We start from the raw sequence: 26967 nt of genomic DNA, 5'->3' as shown, positions 1-26967 counted from the left end.
ATTGTAAACATGTTAGGCTATACTTGAAGGTAATTTCATTGCGGAATTTCGTTTTTTCAGTTTATTCAATAACTAAAACGTTTTTGAGTTACGCAAATATATGTTGTGCAACCTCCTCCATTTTGGAAATAACGGTACATTTCGAAAATACAAGCTAACCTAAAAAACGGTTAGTACCACCGAATTCGGCGTACCCGAATTAATTTAAGCCACTATGTGCCATTCTTGACAGAAAAAAAGTGTCAATTTCGTGCATAGTGTAATGATTCATTAAAAACCTAGTGATGATTTCACCAACCGGTAAATTGAATTCGATGTACATATCTTCGATGTTCATACATTCTATCAATAAATTTTACTTCATTAGCATGTTTTGTTCTTAAAATTTAATTTTATTAATCATTTCGTTAGCTTTGTGTACAAACGTGATTAGTTACTTTTCAGAATTATTACAGGAGAGACAATAGACGTTCTAAAATCCATTATTTTTTAAATATTTTTGAAATCTGTTAATGCAGTTTTATTACTTATTTTTTATGGTTATGACAAGTAATCACAGCTCTGTTTTTGGGATTTGGAACATTTTCTGTTTTATATCAGAAAGTCGAGGTAATAAAAAATTAAAAATTTAACAAATAATTAATTTAAAAATTTATGATTTACACTTTTTGGTTGAAATTTAATGAATAAACAACAAGTTAAAACATGTATTATTTATTTAGTAACATAGTTATATTCAATTCCATTTGACTAAAATAATAATTTTAACATTTTTACAAAATGAAATGGATTTAGCACTTTTGCATATTTAAAGTTATTAAATACTCAGGTCAACAGCAAAAAAGGGCTTGACTAACAATCATGGCTACCTTAGTACAAAAATGGTAAACATTTTCAATTCTATGGATAGATCTTTTTTAAAATTTTTAAGTAAAATTATAAATTTTTTAGACATTTCTCCACATAATTAATGATAACAGAAAAAGGGTTAGTCCGATGTTATTAAAATAAACTTAGAATAGTTGAGATTTTCATAACCTTTAAAAATATAGTTTTTGCTTAAATTTGTTATTATAACTCCAAATCTACAGAGCCGATTATAACGAAATATATAAACGGATTAAGGAATATGTAAATTAAAATTTTTCTAAGTTTACATTAATAATATTGGACAAACCGTTTTTGAGTAATCATTAAATATTTTATAAAAAACCTCTTCATAGAATTTAAAATTTGGACCATATTTGTACTACTGGAACCACGAAACATCAAAATTGTGTAGTGTAGCCCTGTGATATTAACCATTCCTGACTATTAAAAAATTTATTGGACATTTTATGTTTTCTACATATAAAAATGTATTGTTTAAATTTATAAAATAATCGGTTAACCGTTTTTTTCGAAGCCTGTTAACCAAAAAACTGGTTTTTTAAAATTGCGTTATCGATTTCAAAACGCCAAATCTGACAAACGAAAACGATAAAAATTTGGAGTTTTCAAACCTCAGTAAAAAAACACAAAACAGCTTTTTTAAATTTATTTGTTTGTTTATGTTTTGTTACGATAAAACATATGTTTTCATAGTTTTCATAGCAAAACGCCAGCAAATCGAATGGTTTTCAGAACATGCTAAAATGCGTTTTTCAAACCGTAAGCAATTTGAAAAAGCTGCGTTTTTCAGAACATGGCCGATAAATAGTTCAGATTTAAAATCAGAAAGATTTGATGTAATGCAATATTTTAAACTATTATAACATGTATCTAAGTTATCTTCAAAAAGTTGCTATGCAGGAAATATATAGAAATTAAGGATTGAAAAAAATAATCTATTTCCGTACATATGCGTGATACAATAACCAAATATATTTTCATGAATTAAGTTTTTGAAAACAGACTTGGGTTCTGAACACTAAGTTCCCTATCTACTTTAATAAATTTGTATGCCTTTGGCGATGAGTATATAAAAATAAGATATTGGCATTCACTTAAAAAAAAAACTTTTTTTAACTTTTGCCTATTAAACGAGGAAACAGATAAATGACAATGTCAATATTGAACGCCATTAAAATTATATTGTTTGTCTATAAATATTCAATTTGAAATACAAAAAATAAAAAAATATTATCCTTATTATAATAAAATCTAAACAGTTTCACAAACAATATTCCAGCAAAATATAAATAATTTTGTTAGAAAAACGCAATAACCCAAACATCCGTCTTGCTTAGAATCTATTATACGATTTTTGTTCTGCTTCTTTAATTTTATCACAAAAAACACACAAATTTTGTATAACTTAATTTTGCGGTCAACGATAGTTGGCCCTTTTCATTCATGTTCATAAAGAAATCAAAAACCAAACAACAGCAACAAAATGAATAAATTAAAAGAGATGTAACGAGAAAATACATTTTTTTTGATGGCTATGAAGATTTATGGTCCCATTTGAATTTTTTAAGCAAAATTATATTTCACCCAAATTAGTTACTTAATGTCATTTTAAGTTATGACGACCCATAAAGACTCTCCCTTACGCATTAATAAACACCAAATATGTTTCGTTTAATGTTCTAACAATTACTAGGATTATTAAACTTGCACAGTACAATATGCTGGCACATCATTAATATTGCTTGGGAAATGTTGAATTTTGATAATCTTATATCGTAGTACCATTATTCTAGATTTTGAACATTTTTATTAAAGCCTATAAATAATTGCGGTAGTACTATTTGGCGGAAAGTTTGTAAAATTTGTAAATTTCTATGTACTTTTTAATAGATCTTGATCGTGCATTAAGCAAATTCAATTTCGACAACAGGATATTGTAATTTGCTACAGTTTTACTCATATACATACTATCAGGCCTATCACAGAATTCCATTCCGATCGAAAGTGGAATTAATTCCGCATTTTGCTTCTTCAGAAAAAGTAAAACGAAAATTTCTTTCGGAATGAAACCACTTTCAGTTTTCAAAGTGGAATTGATATTTCTTTGTAATTATTTATTTATTTAAAATTTTTAATCAGTTTCTGTACCAAAAATTTCACTTTTGTTTTAAAATTAAAAAAATTGTCAAATTAAAATCGAAAATATAGAATTATTAAATATTTTTTGAATTAATAAGTTTCACGAAATCTGAAGAACCTAAAACGAAATCGATCGGAATAAAAACTACGAAACTGTAACCATTCCGAACAAAATGTGTGACAGGCCTGTATATTCTGTTGATATCTGAATTGTTTCCAAGAATTGCCGTACATTTTTCAAAATGTATAACACATCGACAATGAAAGTTATTTAAGAAAGTACGAATAATAAATGCAAAACAGTCTTTCTTTATAACTAGTGGCAACAGTATTTTATAGTTAATTAAGAAGAACTTGTACGAATTTTCATTTAATCATGATTTTACTACGTAAATATTTTATTTTGTTTTTCTTTTGAATGCGGCGACATGAATGGAAATGAAAGGAAAATCAACTAGAAGTCCACAAAAGAAATGTGTCCAGCACAATAAAAGCTTGACTGCCAATGGACAAATAAATTCAACAATCCTTAAATAAGCATTGCACGAGTTTAGTAGCAGTATATTGCGCTTAGGGGAGAATAACTAAATAATATTAAAATATTTTACTTTTTGTTCATGCAAATGAAAAAGCACAAGCTCAAGTATACTGTGCTGCTAAGTATTTAGTATATTTTTGATAGTAATGAAATATAGTAATAATATATTTGTATGTTCTTCTAACCGAGTTGGAATTGAAAATTAAATTATTTATGCGGTACTGATTTAGTTGTAAGGAATATTTCGATTTGAGTTGGTTTAACAGAACGTGACACCCAAATAGTACAGAAGGTTATTATTGTATTACATTATAAATTAATTTATATAGGTATAATTGGTCAGTCTTAAACAAAAGATGATTATATATAAACGTTTTCGCTAGTAGTGCTAATAAATATTTTTAGATTTCGTACCGACACACGTTGGGTTCAAATGGTATAAAAGTGGCGATTAATTGAAATTTAGAAATAAAGTTTTTATAATAAATTTTGGTATAGGGTAAACGTAGATAAAATTCTACATCACTAGATGTAAAAATCAATCAACTAAGTTGTTTACTTTCTTTTCAGTGAGCGATCAAAGTTAGCAAATTATTGCTGTTTCTAAAAAAAGTGAAAAGATTGGAAATTTTTACAATTCAAGCGATTATTGTTAGTATTAAATCTATTAAAAGTAAATCTTTTATATGTAAATACATACATATAATAAATTTATTATTTTTAATTTTTTAATAGCACATTAAGTATGCTTTAATTTTCAATTTTATTCAATAATTTATCGCTTTCCATTCCAAAGTTACTGCATAAATTCTGAACAAAGGTCTTTTTTTTCCAAAAAACAATATTGCGCTTAAAGGGTTAAAAAATTATTTTTAAAATTTTTTTTCTAAAAAGCTGTGTTTTTGTGTGCTTATAATAACTCATCACTAAAAAAATATTATATTTTAAAACTACGATTTCTATGAATTAATCGCCACTTTGTGTACCATCGAACCCAATGTGCGACAGTCTGCACAAGCAGAAAAAAAATATAGTTGTGCATATTTTATGTAACCATTTCAACATTTTTAAAATTTATTTTAACAATATTATAGTCACAGTAATCATTTATATGATTGTGGTAACCATAATATGATTTATTTACAATGATTCACATGATTGTATCAATCATATATATGGTTGCAGTAAACATGTATATGTTTGTAATAACCATTATTATGATGTATTTTGCTAAAAAATATATGTAGTTCTAATTATAGATGAATAGTACTTAAGATTCGGCACAGTCTAATGTATCACTGATACAAATAACTACAAACATAACTTAAAAAAAGAACTCAATGCAATCTTTATTTTTTGAATTTTTTGATTCATAAATAAGTTACTGACTAAAAACAATAACTTGCATGAAAATCGCAGAGCTGTTAATAACCATTTATTTTTATTCAATCCAAGAGTGTGATCATCATACAAAAATATTACATATTTCTTTGTAAATATTTTGCTTTATACAAACTTCACTAAGTCCTTCAACAAAATCATTGCAGTAATCAATTTGTTAAATTAAATAAACGCAAAGTTCTGTTATAATTGCTTGAGGCAGTTTATGAAAAAATGTTTTTACATTTTAAAACAAATTTAAACTCACAACACCATCAGTGTTGACCAACAATAGCCTTTTTATAACCCATTTTCAAAATGTTTTACATGTTTTTTTTACATTTCACAACAACACCGACACATGCACCTAGACATCTTAATAAAAGTGTTCATGTGGCGTGACATGTATTATTTTACATTAAAGTTTGTATAATAAATGCTTGAGAAACATGTAAGTATTACATGTCGTATGTACTTGTGAATGTTACGGGAACACCTTTGGACACAGCACCACTACATGACTTTTTCTATAGTGTAGTATATTTTTCCCATACACCTCGGTGCGGCTCGACTTTCACACAAAATCAAATCGTAATTTCAGTCACCTCCTCAAAATGAAGTTTGATCTATTTAATAATATACAGTGAAAATGTTTAGTCCTAGAAATGAACTTTGATTTGATATTAGACCTAGTGATATCAAGTCCTTTTACTACTATTTCATCTAAAAGAACTTCATAAAATATAGATATCATAGGACAGGGTTTCAGTAGGTACATTTAGCAAATATATCACATAGTTTGGAATATGTCCAAATATTTAATGATATTCTTTTAATGATATAAAAAAAATTAAATTTGGTTTATTTGTCAACAATTTAGATATTAACCCATTAACTCCGGATAGGTAGAAAAATACCCAAAAATATAGGTGTTTTAGTAAAATTCTAACTAGCGCTGATAAAGAAATAATTACCTTATTATATAAAGTTATGTCTTGGCGGGGAATTAGCGGATCAAACCTCAGCAATTTTAAAAATTCAAAATATCTGATTATAAATGGCTCTGGAAAATGACTCAGAAAACCCTTTTGGGCTCTTTTAGCTTGAGATTTCCTCTATTTTAAAAAAGTATACTGACCTGGGTAGGTCCAAATGCCTAGGCAACAGGTATGACTTCATGGCATGGCATAATGGTTTAGAAACTTTTTTTTGGAAATAATTCGGTATCTTAGAAACTACTGGAGATATTGTTACGAAACTTCACACGATTTGAGCTGAGGTGTTTTCGAGTTAAATTACGTTTGTTCAGCTTCCTAGCGATAATGGGGGCCAGTGCGTACCCCTCAAAATTGGTCTCCTCGGATCTCAAATTTATTAAAAAAATCGCCAAAAATCCATTTATTATCCGAATGAGCTGCAATTTTAAATAAAGGTTATCTCTATTAGTTAAAGAGATATTCAGGTTTATTGAATTATTTTTTTTAATTTTGCTCGATCTTTTTATGATTTTTATATATGGCGGCATTGTATGAAAAAACGTACAAATTTGTTAAAGGGGGCAAGGTTTGTGGAACTTCTGAGGAGTAAATAAAGGCTTTTTATAAAAGTATTTGATACTGATGAAAACATTATGACTTCAGGATTAATATTTAATAAAATAAAATTAAATTAATAATTAAAATTAAAAGTAAAGTTGAATAATTTTGTAAAATTTTGGGACTTCATTTACCTTAAAAACTAAAAAAATATAATATGGTGATTTTCGACGAATAAAAATATAAAATTTGACTTAATGTAAAATTTGAATTTGGAACCAATATAGACTCAAATTTCCTTAAATCAATGGAATTAGCATTTTTGACATTTTTTATTCTCAAATACCGAAATTCCTAAAACTGGCAAAATGTGTTAAAAAAAACTGAGTTTTTTACCGTGTAATAGTAAAAACACCTATTAAGTATTTTAGAAACATATGGAGCTTTTTTGTGCATCCGTGCTTTGCCTTTTTCGAATTTTTTTACTCAAACCGAAATTTTTTTTAAAAAATTTGCCAAGTTTGGATAGGTCTGGGGGTGATATGTCCGCTAAAGTGAGGCAAATTATCTTTCCGGATCATATAAAAATTCTATATAGTTCCGAAGAAAAATTTTTTCTACAAAAGAAAAAATATATGGGTTTTTTGGGAAAAAAAGTAAAAAATACGGCCCTTCTCACAAGTTCCAACTTTGGATGCGTATAACTTTTTATAGGGAACAGATAACTCTTAGTACGTTTTTTTTTATTTTGAATTTTTTCGTCAATATAGCTGATATGTGATTCGATCCTCCGTAGGCCAGCCATATCTAAAAAAACATAAAAAGATCGAGCAAATGTTTGAGGGGCTACGCACTGGCCCCAGTATCACTAGGAAGCTGAACAAACGTAAGTAAACTCGATATTACCTCTGCTCAAACCATGTGAAATTTCGTAACAATATCTCCAATAGTTCCCAAGATACCAAATTATTTCCAAAAAAAAGTTTCTAAGTCACTGTGCGTGGGTATTTAGATAGCAATTTCGGCATTAATCGATGTAACGGCATTCATAAGAATTTGAATTTTATTTTTCGAGTAAAATTGAGAAATCTTTTGTAGAAAATCGTCGGAAACAATTTGTTCAGTTTCATCTGCTTTTGAATACCAAAAGGTGGCTTACTCCACTTCATATTAATAGTTGGAAAGGTAAGGAAAGTAAGTAACACCATAACATTTACCAACAAACCCAGATTTTTGTTAAGAAAAAAGGTACAAAAAGTTAGACAAATTTGTTATTTTTGAAAAATAAAATTAAAAAACATTCTTAATTGTAAAAACGGTTAACCGATACAAAAAACCTGCCTGCCGAATAATTCGAAAATATCAAATATTCGAAAACGGTCAGTTTTTTCAAACAGAAAAAACAGACTAACCGATTTCCGACATCGGTTTTTGAATACTCAAATCCAAGATCCCTAGGAAAATTTTGAAAACTGAATGCAATAGAATGCTTTTAACCAACTTTTTTAATAAAATAAGGTGGGGGAGGACGTGTTTCATCAAATTAGAATTTTTGCACTTTTTCGATGCTGCAAATTTGAGCAAATATGTATGTATTCGAAAGTGTGGAAGTGTGGAGGAAGTGTTTCATCAAATTGGAAATTTTGCACTTTTTCGATGCTGCAAATTTGAGCAAATATGTATGTATTCGAAATTGATTTGAACAGTATTTCTGACTAAAGTAAAAACATATAATATTTGTTATTAATATTAACTATTCAGTAAAGTACGAGCACAAAAATGTATATTTAGAAATAAATTTATTTTTAATAATTTTTGGTTTTTGGGATAATTTTGAGCCCAAATATAAAAGCGTAAAAACAATCTGAAATTTAATATCAGAAAAGAGGCTACGAAGTATTTGTTTAAAAAATAATGTTAGAAAATTTGTGACTAAAAACAAAATTTCTTATGCTGAACGATTATAAGTATTACTATTAAAATTTTAGTTGTCAAATCTCATTTAGAATTTATTAGAATCGAATTTAATGGCTATATATTAATTGTGTTACTTTCTTTGGAAAGGAGTTATATTGAAGAAGGAAAGGTGGTGAAAGGAGAAGAAAAGCTTGTATTTGGCATCACTGTAATTGTACGTTATGTTTGTTATTAGAACAGGTTGCAGTCCCTCAACAATTTTACACCTTGGGAGTATCGAAAATACAAAAAATTCCAAACAAATGTCACCTTAATTTATACATCAAGGACACATTATTTTATTTTTAGAAATAAATCTATACAACGGTCAATCCAAGAACAAATATTTTGAAATTAGTATCCTATATTGAATCAACCATAATTTGTAGGGGATTACATTTTTGTAAATTACTCAATGTATAGGGGCATACAAAGTTTATACAATGGGTGAGAAATTACAATATAGTTATAGATACAGAGAGATACCAAGTAACAAATATTAGGCTGGCCATAAGTAAATAAGATTAAAGTTTAGCTTATCCTAAAATAAAATATCTTAAAATATTGGTTGTAGTTTTTTTTTTAATTTGTTCAAAAGTTTTAGATTTTTAAAAAAATAATTATTCTGGATGAATTAGAACTATATCCGTATAAAAGTCTCAAACATATATTTAATTAGAAAAAGTCCGTTATGGATTGATTTGCTGGGAAATTTTGTACCAGAATTTAAAGTAAATTTGAATGATGCTCAAGATAGAATTGTTTCATTAAACAAGCTACAATGTAATTGTATGTATAGATAGGAAGGAACATCGGTAACTTTGTTGGCCATATAAATGAGGCGATCCTAACACACGTACCATTAAAAGTTTTATTTTACAATATGTATTATTTTAGTATTAATATGTTCCCAATACTCACACCTCTTGACACATTATGTGGCAATATTAATAAGTAACTTAAAGGAAATTGGAACTTTATTAATTATTGAAATTGTTCTCTTAATACAATAGCTTTTCATACCAGCAAAATTAAGTTTCCCAATGATGTGCTGAAATACTTTTATAACATTAAATATACATGTAAATTTATTATATGATTTTTAGGTATTTAAAGACTTTTAATTAAGAAGATTTCTATATATTTGAATTTTAAAATTAAGTAGTTACTATATTAGGGGATAGGTTATATTGACGACTGAAAAAACAAAAACCCCTAAAACTTTTTTAAAGATGATTTGAATAGGAGAAAACACTAAAATATTATATGAAAGTATTTACAGCTTATAGCAACATTTTAAGGTCAAAAATAATAGTTTAGACTGACAATATTTAATTTTTTAATTTTACTTGTTATGTTTTAGGCTAAGATTGCAGCGAAAACTAAGCTCCCAATTAGCATGTAGTATGAAATGAATTTCACTCTACACAGAAAAAAGTTTCAACATAAATATTATGATTTGATTTCATTGATTTCAATTCATAACATTTATAAATAATTTCTTAAATATTAAGATTTTTCATATTTTATATTATCAAATTAAATCTAGAAGGCTTGAAAAATATAATTTCAATTTCATTTAAATTTTTTTTTGTTTTTGAAAAATGTTTGAAATTTTCCTTGGAAATTTTTTTTTTATTTATTTTTATGATTTTCAGCCACAAAATGAGCAAATATGCGCGAAATTGATTACATTTTTTTAAGGGGATGATATGCTTAATTTTTATGGATATTTTATTATGTTCAATGATATTTTTTAAGTTTCAGATATTGCTTATTTATCTTAAAATATTGGCTACTAAGCAAATATTTTTACATTAATTCATTAGATAATGCCATTATAATGCAATTTATTATAAAATATTATTAAATTTATGCAAAAAATGAAAAAAATTCCGGCATGAACAAATTTATAATATTTATGAACATGTTCTTAATCTGAATGAAAAAAGTTTGGGAAAAAAAAGTCAAGTTCGATTAATAATATTTATTACAAAATTCATTCCAATTATGAATTTCTTTTTTCTGTGTAATTGTTTTTTTGCTATTATCAAATTGTTTAATGACACCGAATATATATTTTCTATTTATTTTTTTAGTTTTTGTATACATATATTTGCAGAATATATATTGTTTTACTATATGAGAAAAATCTGTCACGTACGGTATGTCACATACGATATTACATTTTATTTATTATAAAATCATCCAAAGATAGTTTTTATTTAAATATTACGGATTGTAAAGGAAAAATATTTGATTTAGTGTACGGAAATTTTCGCATATTTCTACATGTACCTCAAAATTACTTCCGTTTTATGTCACGTATAGTGTTTATAAACCGGTTAACCGGTTAACCGAAAAACCGGTTTTTCTTCGAAATCTCGGTTTTTTGCGAACCGGTTAATTTAAAATGTTGATTTTCGGTTAACCGGTTTATCCGGTTTTTATCACTCGGTTAACCGGTTTTTAAAATTTAGGTTTAAAATTAAGAAATCTCATGGTTTTGTGCATTTTTTATATTCATTGTACAAACATTATTGGTCTGATTTGAAACCTAAACTGCTGATTTACAATATAAACCTATTTAGATTGATATTTTTAAGAATTACAATGATTCTAAATAGTAGAGGACGATGAGTTTACTTAAAAACTTTTTCAGAATAAATTGTACATAATCAAACTATAAAAATTAAATTCCGCAGAATTCTAGAAGTTTAGCAAAATCTTAATAATGATTCATTAAAAACTAGTGATGATTTTACCAAACGTCAAGTTGAATTTGATGTGCAACCTTCTTTCAATCAATTTGACTTCATTAGTGTGTTTTGTTCTTAAAATTTTATTTTATTATTCATTTCGTTAGCTTAGTGTACAAAGTCCTTTTCAGAAATAACAACGTTTCAAAATCCATAATTTGAAATATTTTGAAATCTGATAATGGAGTTTTATTAATTATTTGGTATGATTTATAAAGACACATATATCACAGCTAAGAAGAAGTGCGTTTGCATCTTATAGGTCCTTTTTTGGGACATTTTCTGTTCCATATCAGAAAAATTTAATGAATAAACCAATAATTAAAACAAGTATATTATATATTTAGTAACATATTTATACTTAATTCCATTTGACTGAGATAATAATTTTGAAATTTTTACAAAATAAAATGGACTTACCACTTTTGTATATTTATAGTTATTTAATATTAACCATTCCTGACTACTAAAAACTACAAATTTTAAAGCTGTATATACGTATTGGACATTTTATGTTTTCTACATATATATGACGGTTAACCGGTTTAACCGGTTTTTTCGATGTCGGTTAACCGAAAAACCGGTTTTCTAAAAGAGCCCAATTTTCGGTTAACCGACAAACCGGTTTTTTAAAAAGTCGGTTTTTTATAAACACTAGTCACGTACGATATAACTTTATTTCACTCGATATTTTGGTTAATAATATTTCGAAAGAACTTATTATGTTTTTAAAATATATTTTTCAGATACTCTTATTTTTGCAAAATCTATTCCACTATATAGGCGTACAAATGTCACGTACGATGACATGGAATTGTCCATATATGAAATCTACTAGAAGAGATCTACAAAAAAACAATGATATTATATCTCTTTTAGTCTACTAGTTTTTCGCATTTGAAAATTAATATTAGTTTTTTACCTACCTTAGTCTGTGTTTTGCTCATAATGTATCCAAATATGATTAATATGTTTATATTTTTATGAAAACAAAATAATATAAAAATTGGTATTACTGTGTGGGCCTGAGCCTTCCGAAACAGAACAGTGTTTTATATAAATTTCAAATATAGACAACATTTTCTCTAATCGCATAGTTGCTTTCAAAAAATTAAAACATCTTTTCTATGCCCCAATATGTTCTTATATATTTTGCAAAGGGAATTTATAGCCCGAACTTCGGTACCGTCAACAAAAAACTAAAAAATACCACAAAATACCAATTTTTGATATACCCTAGATGCTCCACTTTGGGGCATTGTGGTTCGGCACCCCCTTGGTGTTTTAAGCTCAAATTCAAAACTTAAACTTATTCACACCTCCTCTATAGCCATTATTAAAATCCGGCTATCCGTTTAGAAGTTACAGATTTATTTCCACTTTTTTTTCAGTTCCCCCACTGTAAAACGTAGAGCACTTGTGCACAAACCAAAAAGAAAATAATTTAGAACTACCTTTTTTTCATTACACTTTTGCTCTTAAAAATATATGAGTCAAATTTTAGATTGATATTTCATGGTATTTTTGTTTGCTTTGGAAATACGTAAGTGAAGTATATCGAACGGGACCGCCGTCTAATTTTAGAATGCTGTTCATTGCAATATCTTAAAAAAGGTTTAAATTTTACCCAAAAATTAGTTATACTCTTTTTTAATTAATTTTAATCACTGTAGCACAAACATTTTTTTCCATCATGATATTTATCTAGTTTCTATTGTTTTTCTACGAAATAATATATGTATAAACAAGCATAGTATAAATGTTTTTAAATTAACAGAAATATTCAATGTATTTATTTCAATATAATATCATCAAACTAAAAACTTAATAAATAAAATTTGGTATGAATAAGCCCCTGTCTATACTTGACAAATATTTATCATAACAATAAATGACATTTGTTTTCTAATAGAGTATTGAAATAAATCTAACAACTATGCTAAGTTACTATATACTATTTTCTTTTGCCAGTGTAGGATATCATATAGTCGGGAATGTTAGCATATACTCTCTTGATATGTAAATTTTTGAGCTTGGATATTTAAAATTTGTGGGTGTATATTAATTATTTTGAAATTAAGAAAATCTTAATTTCAATAAAATGTGAAATTATCTTGTCACAAGCTAAGATGAAAATCTGTATTAAAGCTTACAGAAAAATTTTGGCAACAATATAGCAGTTATAAATAAAATAATTCGTTTAATTTTCAATTAGCCTACATATAAAAATGTATATTTTATTTTCATCTTAGTTTCAACCTAGTACTTTCATGGTATTTTTTATTTTTTCTTATTTTTTGGTTTAGGTTGGTACTGGTGGTATGGACTCAAAAGTTAAGGCTGCTACTTGGGCACTGGATCGTGGTGTCAGTGTTGTTATTTGTAATGGCATGCAAGAGAAGGCTATTAAAACTATAATTGGCGGTAGAAAAGTTGGAACATTCTTTACGGAGTCAACTGAGGGCTACACCACTCCTGTGGAAGAACTTGCGGAAAATGGTAAGTGCAAGTTTCATTTTGTGCTTGTCGATTTTTTCCCCTTACATTTTATATAGAAAGCTGGAATGTTTGTGTCCAAGACACTATGATGTGTTACGGTTGAGAGCACAATGAACTGGTGCTGCTGCATTACTGAAATGAATGCATGATGAAGCTGTGTGTAACTTGTCCACTTTTTCGTTCTGTCGGACGGTCGTTTCGTTTTTCCAGTTTTTGGTATTTGTATTTTGACATGCAGTTCATTGTTGTTGTTTCTGTTTTGAATTTCCATTGAGCGACAAGTCTCCAGTGTTTTGCTGTTGTTAATTCTAATATTGTATTTCATAGAACTATGTAGCCACGTAGGGATATGTGTAAATATAAATTAGGGTGGCCCTTATTTTTTAATTATCGATGTTCCCAAGGTCTAAACTTCAAATGAAATGTGTAACCTTCAAACGTTATCCGATTTCTCTCAAATGTTCAGCATTTGATTTTTAGATGGCGGAGTAACATTTTAGACCGGGAAAGCAAAATACGGTCCACCCTAATATACATACCGTACTCTTTACACTGTGTTGTACATACATGTGTTTATATTAGGGTATTCATTCGAGTAATGATGGTTCAATTAATCGAATAATTTCTTACGAATAATTAGTAGAACAATTTAAAAATTACTATTTTTCATAATTCCAAATTTAAATATGTAATATAGACTTACAAAAATTTAATTCTTTCTAAAATTCGATAAATAGCTAAAGATAGCTCCTTTTATAAATATATAAATATTACAGTAAGAAGTTACAATTCTTAAAAAGAAGTCTTTCAAAATTTTTAACTTAGGACTTGAACCAATGAAAATATAAGGTAGGGAATAAAATATTTGTTATTTAATAAAAAAAAGACTGAATGATTTTAGAATTGATTTCGAAACAGAAATTTTAGGGTCTAAACATGACAGGGCGGCCGTGTAATGAATACGAAGAAGTAGACGAACGCCATGATAAAATTAGTCGCGATCACTGACAATGATATCAAACTTTGGACAGATTTGTGTAATTCCCTAAGACCACTTGATTAAGCAAAGATTCGGCAACGTTGAACTTGAGGGTATACTACAATTTGTTATAAATAATATATAAAAAGTGAGTAATTCATTTACTAAAGAATTAGTTACTCATTTTAAAACCCGAATTAATCAACGACCAAAAAAAGTTTATATTGAATTTGAATTCAGGATCATGTCCAACTAGCTCAATTTTTTTAAAAAATATCTCCAAAACTATTGTGGTTGTTAGTCAATTGTTTTGTAGAATGTTCGGGAGGGAATCTGAGCAGAATATTTCTGATGAAAATTTAATGATGGACTTTGTTTTCGAATCTTTTTTAACATTATCAATACTTGGATTGTTTACTTTAACGTTATTTGTGGTTTTTCATTAATCAAACAAGTTCAAATCTCTTATTCGAATTACTCGTTTTATTCGAACAAGAGAAAAATCGAATAATTTGAATACCCTTGTATATGTGTATGTGCTTATGGATGTATGTATGTATAAAGACTGCAAGAGCATGGCTTTGTATTTGAATATTGTTAAAATATTCATTTATGTTGGGATGCAAGTACTTGTTGTATTTTATGTTGTGCAATGTGACTTGAAGTTTAATTGAATTATTTTCGGGTGAATAAGTGAGGTTTAACTAGAAAACTGTCCACTTTTGATGTCTGTACAATAGACCACCCTACTATCCAGTCAAATAACAAATTGTATGTTCTAAATCACCCTCTAAAAATGGTAAATGGTTAATTTTTTTCTACAAATTCTTAATATCTGATCGCAATTTTATGGTCTCTATTTGTAAAATGAAACATTTTCAAACCTAAAAAAAAGTTTTTCGTTTCATTAATTCATAATTACCCTAAATAACGTTTATCCAGAAAATTTTAAATCAAAAACTCTCTATATTAGAGTCAACTATTATATACCAATAGATTCGTATTGACGTGCTCATTCATAATCTATGGTGATATTAAAAAAAATATCTCAACTCCACAGTTAACAGTTATTTTTCAACATAAAAATAAAAGTTCGCATGAAACTCTTAGAGTTTTAAATAGCCGTCATAAAAAAACTCATTTGAGGAGTTTTATTTTTCCCGTCAAAATGTTAGTTCGAAATTTCATTTTCAGTTGGTGACTTTAGTAACATTGTTTCGTGAGTCAATAGCGTACAGCATTTCCATAAAGTTTCGATGTTAAAGTATTTTAATTGTGCACATTTTGCTGTTTCGCCTGTTATTTACTTTTAGTTCACCTCCGCACTTTGTGTGAATATGTTTTAGTAAAAATTAAAAGAACAAATATTTTGTATTCAATTTTAAGTTGCCTTAACTATTTTCAAATATTTATATATGTATGTATTTAACATGTGTAAATGTTGTCTTGAACTTTATTATTTTTTTATTTTTTTTTAAATGTGCGTATAATATATGATGTAAGTAAATATATTTCGACTTAATAATATACTATCTTAACCCTTGAGCTTCGCTACAACAATCGCAGTAATATAAACTAAATAAGAAAGTACAGCTGAGTAAATGAGCAAATTATATTTTTTTTATAATTTATTAATTTTTTCCCGGACATCGTTTAATTGGAGGTTCACCACACACGACACTGCCTGTTTATTTATGTTTACAAGAATAACCAGTATTTGTAATTTTTTAGATTTTCGATGCTTCCAAAGTCACAAATTAGTAAAATTATTTCTTTAAAATATATTTCGGAGCCTAGTTTCTAATATTAATTTAAAGATTATTTATTTTTTTCTGTTAAATTAAATAAAAAATTATTTCTTTTTTCTTTTGGACTTATTAAACAAATAAAATATTTGTTTAATACTGATTTTATTCATAGGATCTTCAAATCTACTGACGTTAACGATCTTCGGGTCAACGATCTAAAACGATCTAAAAACCTAACATAATTGTTGACATTTGAAATTAAATAAAAATCAAAAATATCAACCAATTACTTTTAGAACAAATTAAATTTTAATTTCAAAATGGGTTAAATTTGGCCGAAGACCCAGTGAAGGTTAAAGGAATTTGGCATATCAATTAGACAATTATAATGTTAAACTTCATTTATAAAAATCGATATAAATGCTACTGATATTACTAAAAATATTAATTTTAGTTTATAGTTTCATTTCATCAATAGTATTTTTTTAATTTCTGGTTAATATGGGTTAAAGATGTAAATAAAAATATTAGTTTTATAATTGTCACGCTTCAGTAGAGTACAACAATTTTTATGTTTTAGTTCTAACTTTGCTATATTGGAAAGTTTCAATTATAAATATAAATATTTAAAATAACAATGTTCTAGAAATTGGATAAATATAAAATCGTAAATAATTAACCTAAAGAAACAATTTGAAATAAAATATTATAAACTAAGTTACGAAATGTTTTTAAAGAAACAAATTAAACAAATTTGTGATTTCAGTAAATATAGATTTGTGAATTATAAATTATGCTTTATTTATTTATACTTATTAGAATTAAATAAAAATTATTTCATTGTAACTTGCTATGTTAGTTTTTGTGTTTAGACCAAATTTTGTAACTGAATTTCAAACCAGTTCTTGTAAAATTGATCAAAACAGTGAAAAGTTTTTTACAGTTTTTTGCTTATATCTCGGCAATAATAGACCGCTCATTATTATTATTTAGTTGGGGTTTTTCGTATGAAAATTTAAAAAGTGAATTTATTATTTATAGAGTTTGTTTCTTATTGAATCATTCCAATATCTTTAAATTTTTTCTTCAAATCCATAACAAAATAGCTTCAAAAATTTATTAAATGATTAAATTGTTCTTCGATTCAAATCTAGTACAAAAAGGCTTAAAATTAAGACAATTTTTTCAATTAATTTTGGAAATGAATTGATTTAACAAAAATATAATCATTCAAGGTTTGAATAAATTCTGTTATTAATTAACTTTAAAATTCAGTTTAAACAAAGGCTTTGGAATGAATCTAAAAAATTAAATATTAGAAATGGATTTATGGAATGAAAGGCTGACATTCATTAATTACGAATTAAGATTTTAGTGAATTAAGCTCAAATTTTATTAATTAGTTCGAAGGTCTGATATTTAGTAATTATAACACTGAGTTTATATATGAAATTTGGCTATAATATTCCTAATTTACAGTATCATTATATATTTCGGGAATAGCCGGGTACCCGGAAATGTAGAAAAAACTTCCCCATTCCCTGGCATTAAAAAAGGTCGGGAAATTAAAAACCCTAGTCAAAACTCAATCTCAAGATGATGTATAAACCTGATGACAATACAATAATATGTTCGAAAATACGATCTAATGTTCGTTAAATCTCTAAATCATGAGGATTCCAAACAAAAACACTTTAAATTTAATTTGAGGCCAATTACGAACTAGAAATGTAAAAAAATCATAATTTCATTAATTTTAAATAATTTTCAATATAGTATCAGAATAGTAAAATATGTTTGAAAATTCGAATTTAAATTCGAAATATTCAGAGATCTAAAAAGAATAAAATAAGAATGAAAAACATTTTTAAACAAGTATGAAAATGTACAAGAGTAAATGTGTAAATTTTTTTTAATTCAATAATTTACTTTCATTAATGAATTTCGGAAGTTGGCCTTATATGGGAGCTATGGCTAATTATAGACCGTTCGAATTAGGTCGTCTGATTTACGTCTATATGATACTTATTTCTGTTGAAGTTGATGTGAATGTCAACATTTTTAAGCGATTTGTGCTCGTTAAAGTGATTTTAGGTACAAACAAATATATGTAGATACCAAATTTTACACAAGATTTACATGGTCAGCCAGACGGACGGATATCGTTTATTCGACTTAGGGCGTTATAAACATCTGCACAAACGCATTATACCCTCCGCACTATGGTGGTGTAGGGTATAAAAATGATTTAATTGAATGCTCTAAGGGACAAGAGTGCATATTGCTTTTCTTTCTAAATATAGAATAATTTAAGGCACTTTATTAAACTTTATCATGTACTATCTATCCTATTCTCCTTTATAATAGTTAATCATTGAAGCTTGGAAAGTTTATCAGTGTATATCATCTTAAGTGCAAAATCAGCATTACATTTATCATGTCTAACCTAAATAGTTATAAACTTTTGTTTTTGTTTTTTTTTATTTTCATATTGAACTTCTTTATCAACAATATTTTGTTACACACAACAACTACTGTGCTGTACTGTGTGTTGTTGTTTGGATTTTTGGTTTGCTATTGCAGCACGCATTGGCAGCCGTCAGTTGCAAGCATTGTCACCAGAGCAACGAGCCAGTGCTGTTAACACATTGGCTGATTTATTAGTAAGCCGGGAAGAGTATATATTGGAGGCCAACGCCAAGGATCTAGCTGAAGCGCAACGAAATGGTTTGGCCAAACCATTGTTGTCACGTTTGTCCCTAAACGCAGGCAAATTGAGAAATTTGTCAGTTGGTTTAAAACAGATTGCGGATGCAAGTCATAAAGTAAGTGCTACAAGTTAAAGTTTTTATTTCTTCTTTTTACTTAGTTGTCCAAACATTGTTTTCCTAAAACGTAAACTGGTAAGAGATTAATTTAAGTTTTTCGAAAACTCTTTTAAGTTTTATTTAAGAAGGATAATAAACGTGAAGTAAAACAAATAGGCGACTAATTTTGCGTTGCAGAAAATAGCCAATAAAACTGATATTTTTTAATAAGTATAATTTGACTAAAGAACAAACACAAATTTCCAAGAGTTTAAGGAATTTATCTTGCTTTGGATAATGTTCTATGAATTTACGAATTTGAATTTATCACAAATACGATATCTATATATTTAGCAAAAGAAAATACCATTAGATCAAATATAAAATATTGCTAAAAGTAATGTTTTCATATACATATGTTATTATTACTTCATATTCGTTGTATCTTTTAAGCTTCCATTTGTTTTGAGAATAACAACTATTTCAAAGTATATAGTAATATAAATATATAATGACAAGTTTGTATTATTTTTGTGTTAGGTTCTTAACATTTTATACTAAACCCTATTTATTTTGTTTCAATAAAATGCTTTAATGCACTGTTTTTTATTGTAATGTTCAATATACATGGATATACATAATTAGTAAGGCACGGATCCCGGTCAACCATTTGAAGGGGATTTGTTCAGTAAAGTAAAATTTATTTTACATTTTTCTTTTTTACTTTTTTTGAAGTGGGAAAATTCCTCTAATATAATATCCCACCCCCTCCACCAGGTTCCGAGCCTGTACTTAGCATATGTTATTCTAAATGGAGCTGTAAAAGAGTGATTAGTTTTTACATGAATCAGTCAATGAATTTGCAATTTTTTAATGCATTAATTTTGAATGAATTCAACATTTTTTAATTCAGATCTTCATGGTGAATTAGGTAAAATTAATGCATTTAATTTTGTTTATTGCATGGTAAATTAAAATCAAATATAATTCATTCATTTACAGTTCTTTTGCAAAAATATATTTAGTATGTATGTATTGACAGTGTCTAGGCTGAAGTACTACAACAACTAACAACAAAACTAAACTAAACTACAATGAAATACACTTAAGCTTGGGATAATAGTATGATGGTGTTCTATTCATTAGTACTAGTATTGTGTGCCTTAATATATTTGGTGCCAGTCTGTTTGAAATCGTATCGACCCTAACATCGAAAATATCTTATCCAACAATATATCCGATATTTGTTTTAATGCAAACCGATAATATAGGTTCGTTGGTATAATCTGTTGAAATTTAATAGTTGTACCAAGTACCGTTACAATTTTATAATAAAATCAATATTATATTAAGTCCATTTCGCCTATATATTTATATGCTGTAAATTTTGTTATTATGGACTTAAGATGTTTTCACTGTTAGGGCTCGATATACATGTGTATATAAAAGCTAGGGTTGCCAGATTCGATTAGTCAATTATCATGACATTCGGGGAAAAACTTGATTTTGAAAAAAATTATTTGACAAACTGAAAATACACACACATTGGAAATATTTTAGTATTATGCTTTTTAAAAACAATAAAAGCAAACAAAACTAGTAAGAAAGTATACTCTGTCAATCCCGACCCTTCAATGAGTAAATGAGCCAAACTTATTTCTGTTGAATATTGATACCAACATTTTTAAGAGATTTATTCACATTAAAGTTATTTTAGGAAGTTGGCCTTATATGGGAGCTGTGATATGGTAGGGGTCAGTGATCGGCGGAGGTAAAGTTGTTAAGCTCAACGCCGGCTACAACATACAGTGGAGTCCAGCTATTTAGGGCCAAATATTTGAATTGTTTGTATTTACTGAATTTTAAGTGCGAAAGTGTCAAAAAAAAGGACCTAGGGATATAAAATTTTGTGTTACTATTTTTAGTTGCTCAAAAATATTTGGAAAAATCGGTACAATATACATATATAGACAAAAACATGGTGTAATGATATACAAGGTGACATTAATCAAACAGCTGATTATTTTTTTGCTCGAGTTTGTTTACAACTTCAATCTTGTCAAAATTTTTTTTGCTGTAGTTTGTATACATTATGTCAGTTGTTTTTGACACTATAAAAGTTATTTGTTTTTGTATTGTTGTATTTGTTGCCGTAACGCATACACCTTATAATCATTACGCCATGGACAAAAATATGTGGAAATATGTTGATCCGCCTCTGTGAGCATCCGCTGTTAATAACATGATATGGCCGAAACATATGTAGTTAAAAATACGAAATTGGGTCTGAATATATTCTAATAATGCAAAAATATAATTATATAAAAGTTAGGAAATATGTTTACTTAAAAAATAAAATTTTGGTCAAGTTGTAGAAAAGCTTTATTTGTTCGTGGTAAATATGTATGCATTGACACTGCTGAATAAAACACACTTGTGTGTTACAACATTCCTTTTGCAAATATATTTATTGAAATATTTGAAAAATTAATTGAGAATTACATGGAATTTAGCAAACAATTTTGTCCCTAATTAGCTGGCCACCACTGTAGTCAATAAAGTGGGACCTTGGAAAATCAGTTTTTCATAATATTTTTCGATAGCTATCTTACAAAACTCAATTAAAATCATCTAATACTCTACCCAGAGAAAAAATATTGTTTTACCATAACCATTTCAATATTTCTACAAGATTTAACTATAGTATGGTTACTGTAATTATGTATATGATTGCACTAATCATAATATCAAGTTATAATTTATATAATTGTAGCAATTATATATATGATTGTAGTAAATAAATATATGTTTATGGCAATCATGTTCATGATGAGTCATTATATCATAATATGTTGTATGATAACCATATTCCGAGAAAAACACAATATGGTGAAGTAATACATAATAAAAATGGTTGCCACAAACATATACTTAATTACTACAATAATATATTTTATTGCTACAATTATATGAATGCTAACTTAAACATATTTTGATTACCGCAATCATATACATTTGTTTAAGAACTTGAAAAAATTTCAAAATGGTTAAACATGTACAACTATATGTTTTCTTCTAAGATAATTTTATAAAAATATCTTTATAATTGCGATCTGTACTTGACGCACAAATTTACATGAACAGATAGCAAGACAGACGAACGGACATCTGTAAATCGACTCAGAAAGTAAAATAATAGAAATAAGAAAAATAACCAAAAATTAAGTTCTTATCCGAATGTCCAGAAATTTTATATTTACATACTTAAATATTACTTGAAAATGTCTACAAAAACATCTATGTTGGCAAAACTTTTTTTTTTTTTTTGAATCGCAAAAGTTATATTTCTGATAAAATTTAAAATAAAATACAATACAAAAACGTTTTGTACAGTTGTATGGTTGCTATAGAAAGGAAAAAATTAGAAACGTCTAAAATAAGGTTTATATATAATTATGATAATGTCTAATTTTTCGACCTTTTTTATTATTAATTTTATTTATTTTTTATTTAAGCTTGAGGTCACTTTCTTATAAATAATTATATTTATTTATTTTCAATATTTCGCTACTCTTTGTGTAGCATCATCAGGAAAATAGTTTAATAAATTAATTATAATAACAAATTGTTTTTTCAATATTTCAATAAAAATTGTCAAAATGAAAAAATTTTAAATATTACACAAACAAAAAATATTCAAAAAATATTTAGAACAAAAAATATTTAACTTCTGTTTCTGTTTTTATAAACTAAGTGTCTGTAGTTTTGAGCAACATTATCTGTATCCGCCTTAAAATTAATTCTTAGATTTGTTGGTACATTTATAATTTGTAACATTTCTAACATATAACGACGTTTATAATTATTTTCTGTATTCAAAACTAATATATTTTCAAAGTCAGGATAGTGATTCAAATTAGCACAATGTGATGATAATGCTGTTTTTTGTGATGAAATGTCTCTGTATTTTTGATTTGATTTGTGTCCTGCTATTCTAGTTTTAAGTTTATTTTTTGTTGTACCTATATAAACTTTATTACATGTTTCATTATTGTTTCCATTGCATGGAATTTTATAAACTACATTCGACATATCTAACTTATGTATTCTATCTTTTGTTTTGATATATTTAAAATTTTTTCATTTTGACAATTTTTATTGAAATATTGAAAAAACAATTTGTTATTATAATTAATTTATTAAACTATTTTCCTGATGATGCTACACAAAGAGTAGCGAAATATTGAAAATAAATAAATATAATTATTTATAAGAAAGTGACCTCAAGCTTAAATAAAAAATAAATAAAGTTTATATATAATGATTTTTCCCAAAAGGTCTTCATGTTATTTTCTTATTGAAAACAATTCTTCGGGTTCGTAAATGTTTCTGAAAGAAGGCTTACGTAAATGCGTGAAAAATAAAAATTGGTCAATGTTAATGAAAATTTATTTTTGAAAAGCTCTATATATAATTTGGAAGTCAATGTTAGATTGAAAGGTCAATGTTTTTGTTGTTCAATTTTTTTATCAAATATTGTATGAGAAGTAATTAAGGCCCATCCAAATCAAATTTTTTTTTAAGGACAGGTAGATAATTAAAAAAACGAAAATAGATTTTTAAAAAGAAACAACAGATTCCCCTCGTGATCCTTAGAATATCACCCAGTTTGCACTCAGTAATTTCATCCTGTAAAACGTAGATATGTCTAAGAGTCTTTATATACATTTGAAAACATACTTCGTACTTATGTTATTGAGAATTCGGATTTTATTTATATTTATTTTTGATATAACGAGAAAAAACTTCTCTCAGATACGTTGTTTGAAATCAGTAATGTCATAACGACTTAAATTTTCCTTATTTCTATAGATTGCACAACGGATATATAATGCATTATATCAAGTAAATATCATTTAAACAATATTTCATCAAATTATTTTTCTTATTCCTTTAACGATTATGAATCCTAAAATCCTATAAATCAATATTTTTCAGACCTTAGTGTATTCTATTACTATTAAGTAGGCAATTCTGATTTATAGTAATAGAATATTCTATTTAAAAAATGTATGGATGTGTATTGACCAGTTTAAATATACAATATTGCATATTCATTCATATAAACACCTATACAAACATGGATTAATATGTACCCTGCAGTTTAAAACATAGGAAATGCCAACTTAACACAAACTATGTATTAGATCTGTAAACGAATTATTCATTTTTTAATTAAACTTCGAACCACACAGACAATGCATTATAATTTTTGGAATGCATTAATTTTTCTCAAAAAATTAAATAAAGTTAATGAATTCATTATGAATTAAACATTTATGAAGGCATTTATTCTATCATAAAATTAATTGAATTAAAATTTTAATGAATTCATTTTATTATTGACTTTCATTGTAATTCAGTTTAGATAAAAAAAATTACAATCCGATTATTAAATAAAATGTTACTCAAAAACTTGGTAATAGCCAGGGAAACCAAAATATGCAAATGCATGTTTTTTCTGGTGCGTCTAATGAGCACATGGATAAGATATTTACACGTTTCAGAACTATTTAAGAATTTTGGCATCGATTTGTTAGTGCATATTTTTGCATATTTTACCCTTAAATACATATTTTTGCAAATATTTGTTTTAAGAGCATATTTATATCATATTTTGCGTTTTTAGAGCATATTTTACTGATTAATAGCATATTTTGAGTTTATCAAAAACAAATTTTGTCTTACTTATTTTTCGCTGTTGTGTTACAGGTTTTTACTTCCTTTGTTTAAAATTCAAAATTGAAAAATAGATTTAAAAAACAGAAATTTTTTTATCCAAAAAATAAAAAAACTGAAAAAAATGTTCAAATAAAAAAAAAAAAATTTTTTTCCAAAAAATTAAAAAACTGAAAAAAAATTTTTGTTCACCTAAAAATATTTAAATTTTTTATTTTGAAGTATAATTAGGTTAAGGGTATATAAGATACGGCACAGCCGAATATAGCTCTCTTACTTGTTTTAATATAAAATAAGCACTATTTTAATAATAGCTCCATCTAAATATCAAATTTTAGTTCTAATTCAAACTTAACCGTTCTAAGTGTTAAAGAAATATTATCTTTTAAATTTGCTCCTGTAACATCAATTGATGTCGAAAGAACATTTTCTATGTATAAAAATGTTTTCAAATCCAATATACAACGATTTTTATTTGAAAATTTAAGTAATTTTTTTTTGGTTACAAATTATGTAAAAGTTTGTTTTTATATATTTTTTAAATTTTTAGAGCATATTTTAAAGTATTTACTGCATATTTAAAGCGCCTAAAACGCTTTTTTTAGAGCATATTTCCGGTTTCCCTGGTAATAACTTTCAATTACTGAATAATCAGCCTTATCATGTAAGGCGTAGTCGTTTTACGATAACGACAGTTTCGTAATAGATTAAAGAAATTATTCAACCTGTTTCATTAATCTAGTACGAAACTGTCGTTGTCGTAAAACGACTACGCCTTACATGATAAGGCTGATTCTACTTTTCAATGACTACAACATTCGTCTGCATTACTTTGAAGTTGTGATATAAAGACTTATTTAATATATGTTATATTTGTGGATATTTTCCAGTCATCTGCACAAACGTATTCTGTTTTTACTGCTAACGACTTCTGTGAGAAATTAACTACAATTGCTTTTCTTTTAATCGTCGATGAATTCATTGAAATTTTAATTAAATTCTTTATTTGAATCAAATGTAATGTAGAATTTTAAAATCATGATGAATTAATTAAATTTTTGAGCAAAATTAATGCATTTAATTTTTTTAGCTCATTCGAAATAAATTTGTGCTGATGTTTTTAATGCCCAAAAATATCAGTCTACGCCCATCTTTAAGTATACCGATCATAATCACTTTCTGAGTCGATTAGAAAATGTCCGTCCGTCAGCTTCCATATAAGACGCACTTTCGACAATCACCCACGAATATAAATTCTTGAAGTTTTAACAGAAATATGTTTTTGCTCAATTACTCAGTTATTATATGGTCGGGGGGGCTTGACTTGCTTGTTTTAATTATGAACGAATTTGATATGATAGTTATTAATAGTTATTATTTTTTCTCAAAGTAGAGCAGGTTTCTGTTCTACTTTGGAAACACTATGCACTGTTATTCTACTCCTTTAGATAGATATTCGAAAGTTATTGGGTACATGTGCCATGGACTGCAGGGTATTTAAATTTATGGATGTATTATACTACGAATTTATGCTCTCAGATGCCTTTGTGATTTTATGTTTTGGGCAAATGTGATTTAGTAAGATAGAATTGAACTATTGTATCAATAGTTTACTTAATATTTTTGCAATTATTAACATTTAGATTGACTAAAGTGACATTTGGTTGATTTTTATCTGTTTATTTTTTTGTGGCCAGTGGTTTTTATCGTTCATTTCTCATCCTTATTATAAACTTTTGTCGAACAATGGACATAAGTTGGGGAAATGTTCATAATACTAAGAAAAAATAAGTTATTTTTTTACAACTTGGTAGTATGTTTTTTATCTTGTGCCTTTATTCATTCGAGTTATTAAGCGTTAATATCAATAACATGAACAATCTTTATTAAAATAACTTTGCCATACATACCCTTGTCCAGAGTTATGTATAAATATTAACTTTGTCAGTCCTGAATTTAAATTTGTATATCAGTTATGTATGGATATGTGGGTGTAC

The 26967-nt window shown here is 26.9% G+C and overlaps 1 protein-coding gene across 1 annotated transcript in view; it reads left to right on the top strand.

Annotated features, from left to right (window-relative positions):
- Positions 1-26967, top strand: part of P5CS (Delta[1]-pyrroline-5-carboxylate synthase) — a 106155-nt gene that overhangs the window by 47773 nt on the left and 31415 nt on the right. Inside the window, exons 7-8 of the mRNA XM_065503402.1 lie at positions 13505-13697; positions 19008-19249. Coding sequence (XP_065359474.1) covers positions 13505-13697; positions 19008-19249 — 435 coding nt within the window. The remainder of the gene's footprint in view (positions 1-13504; positions 13698-19007; positions 19250-26967) is intronic.

This window comes from Calliphora vicina, chromosome 3 (assembly GCF_958450345.1).
Source record: "Calliphora vicina chromosome 3, idCalVici1.1, whole genome shotgun sequence".
Lineage (NCBI taxonomy): Eukaryota > Metazoa > Arthropoda > Insecta > Diptera > Calliphoridae > Calliphora > Calliphora vicina.
This window is presented reverse-complemented; position numbering and strand designations above follow the sequence as displayed.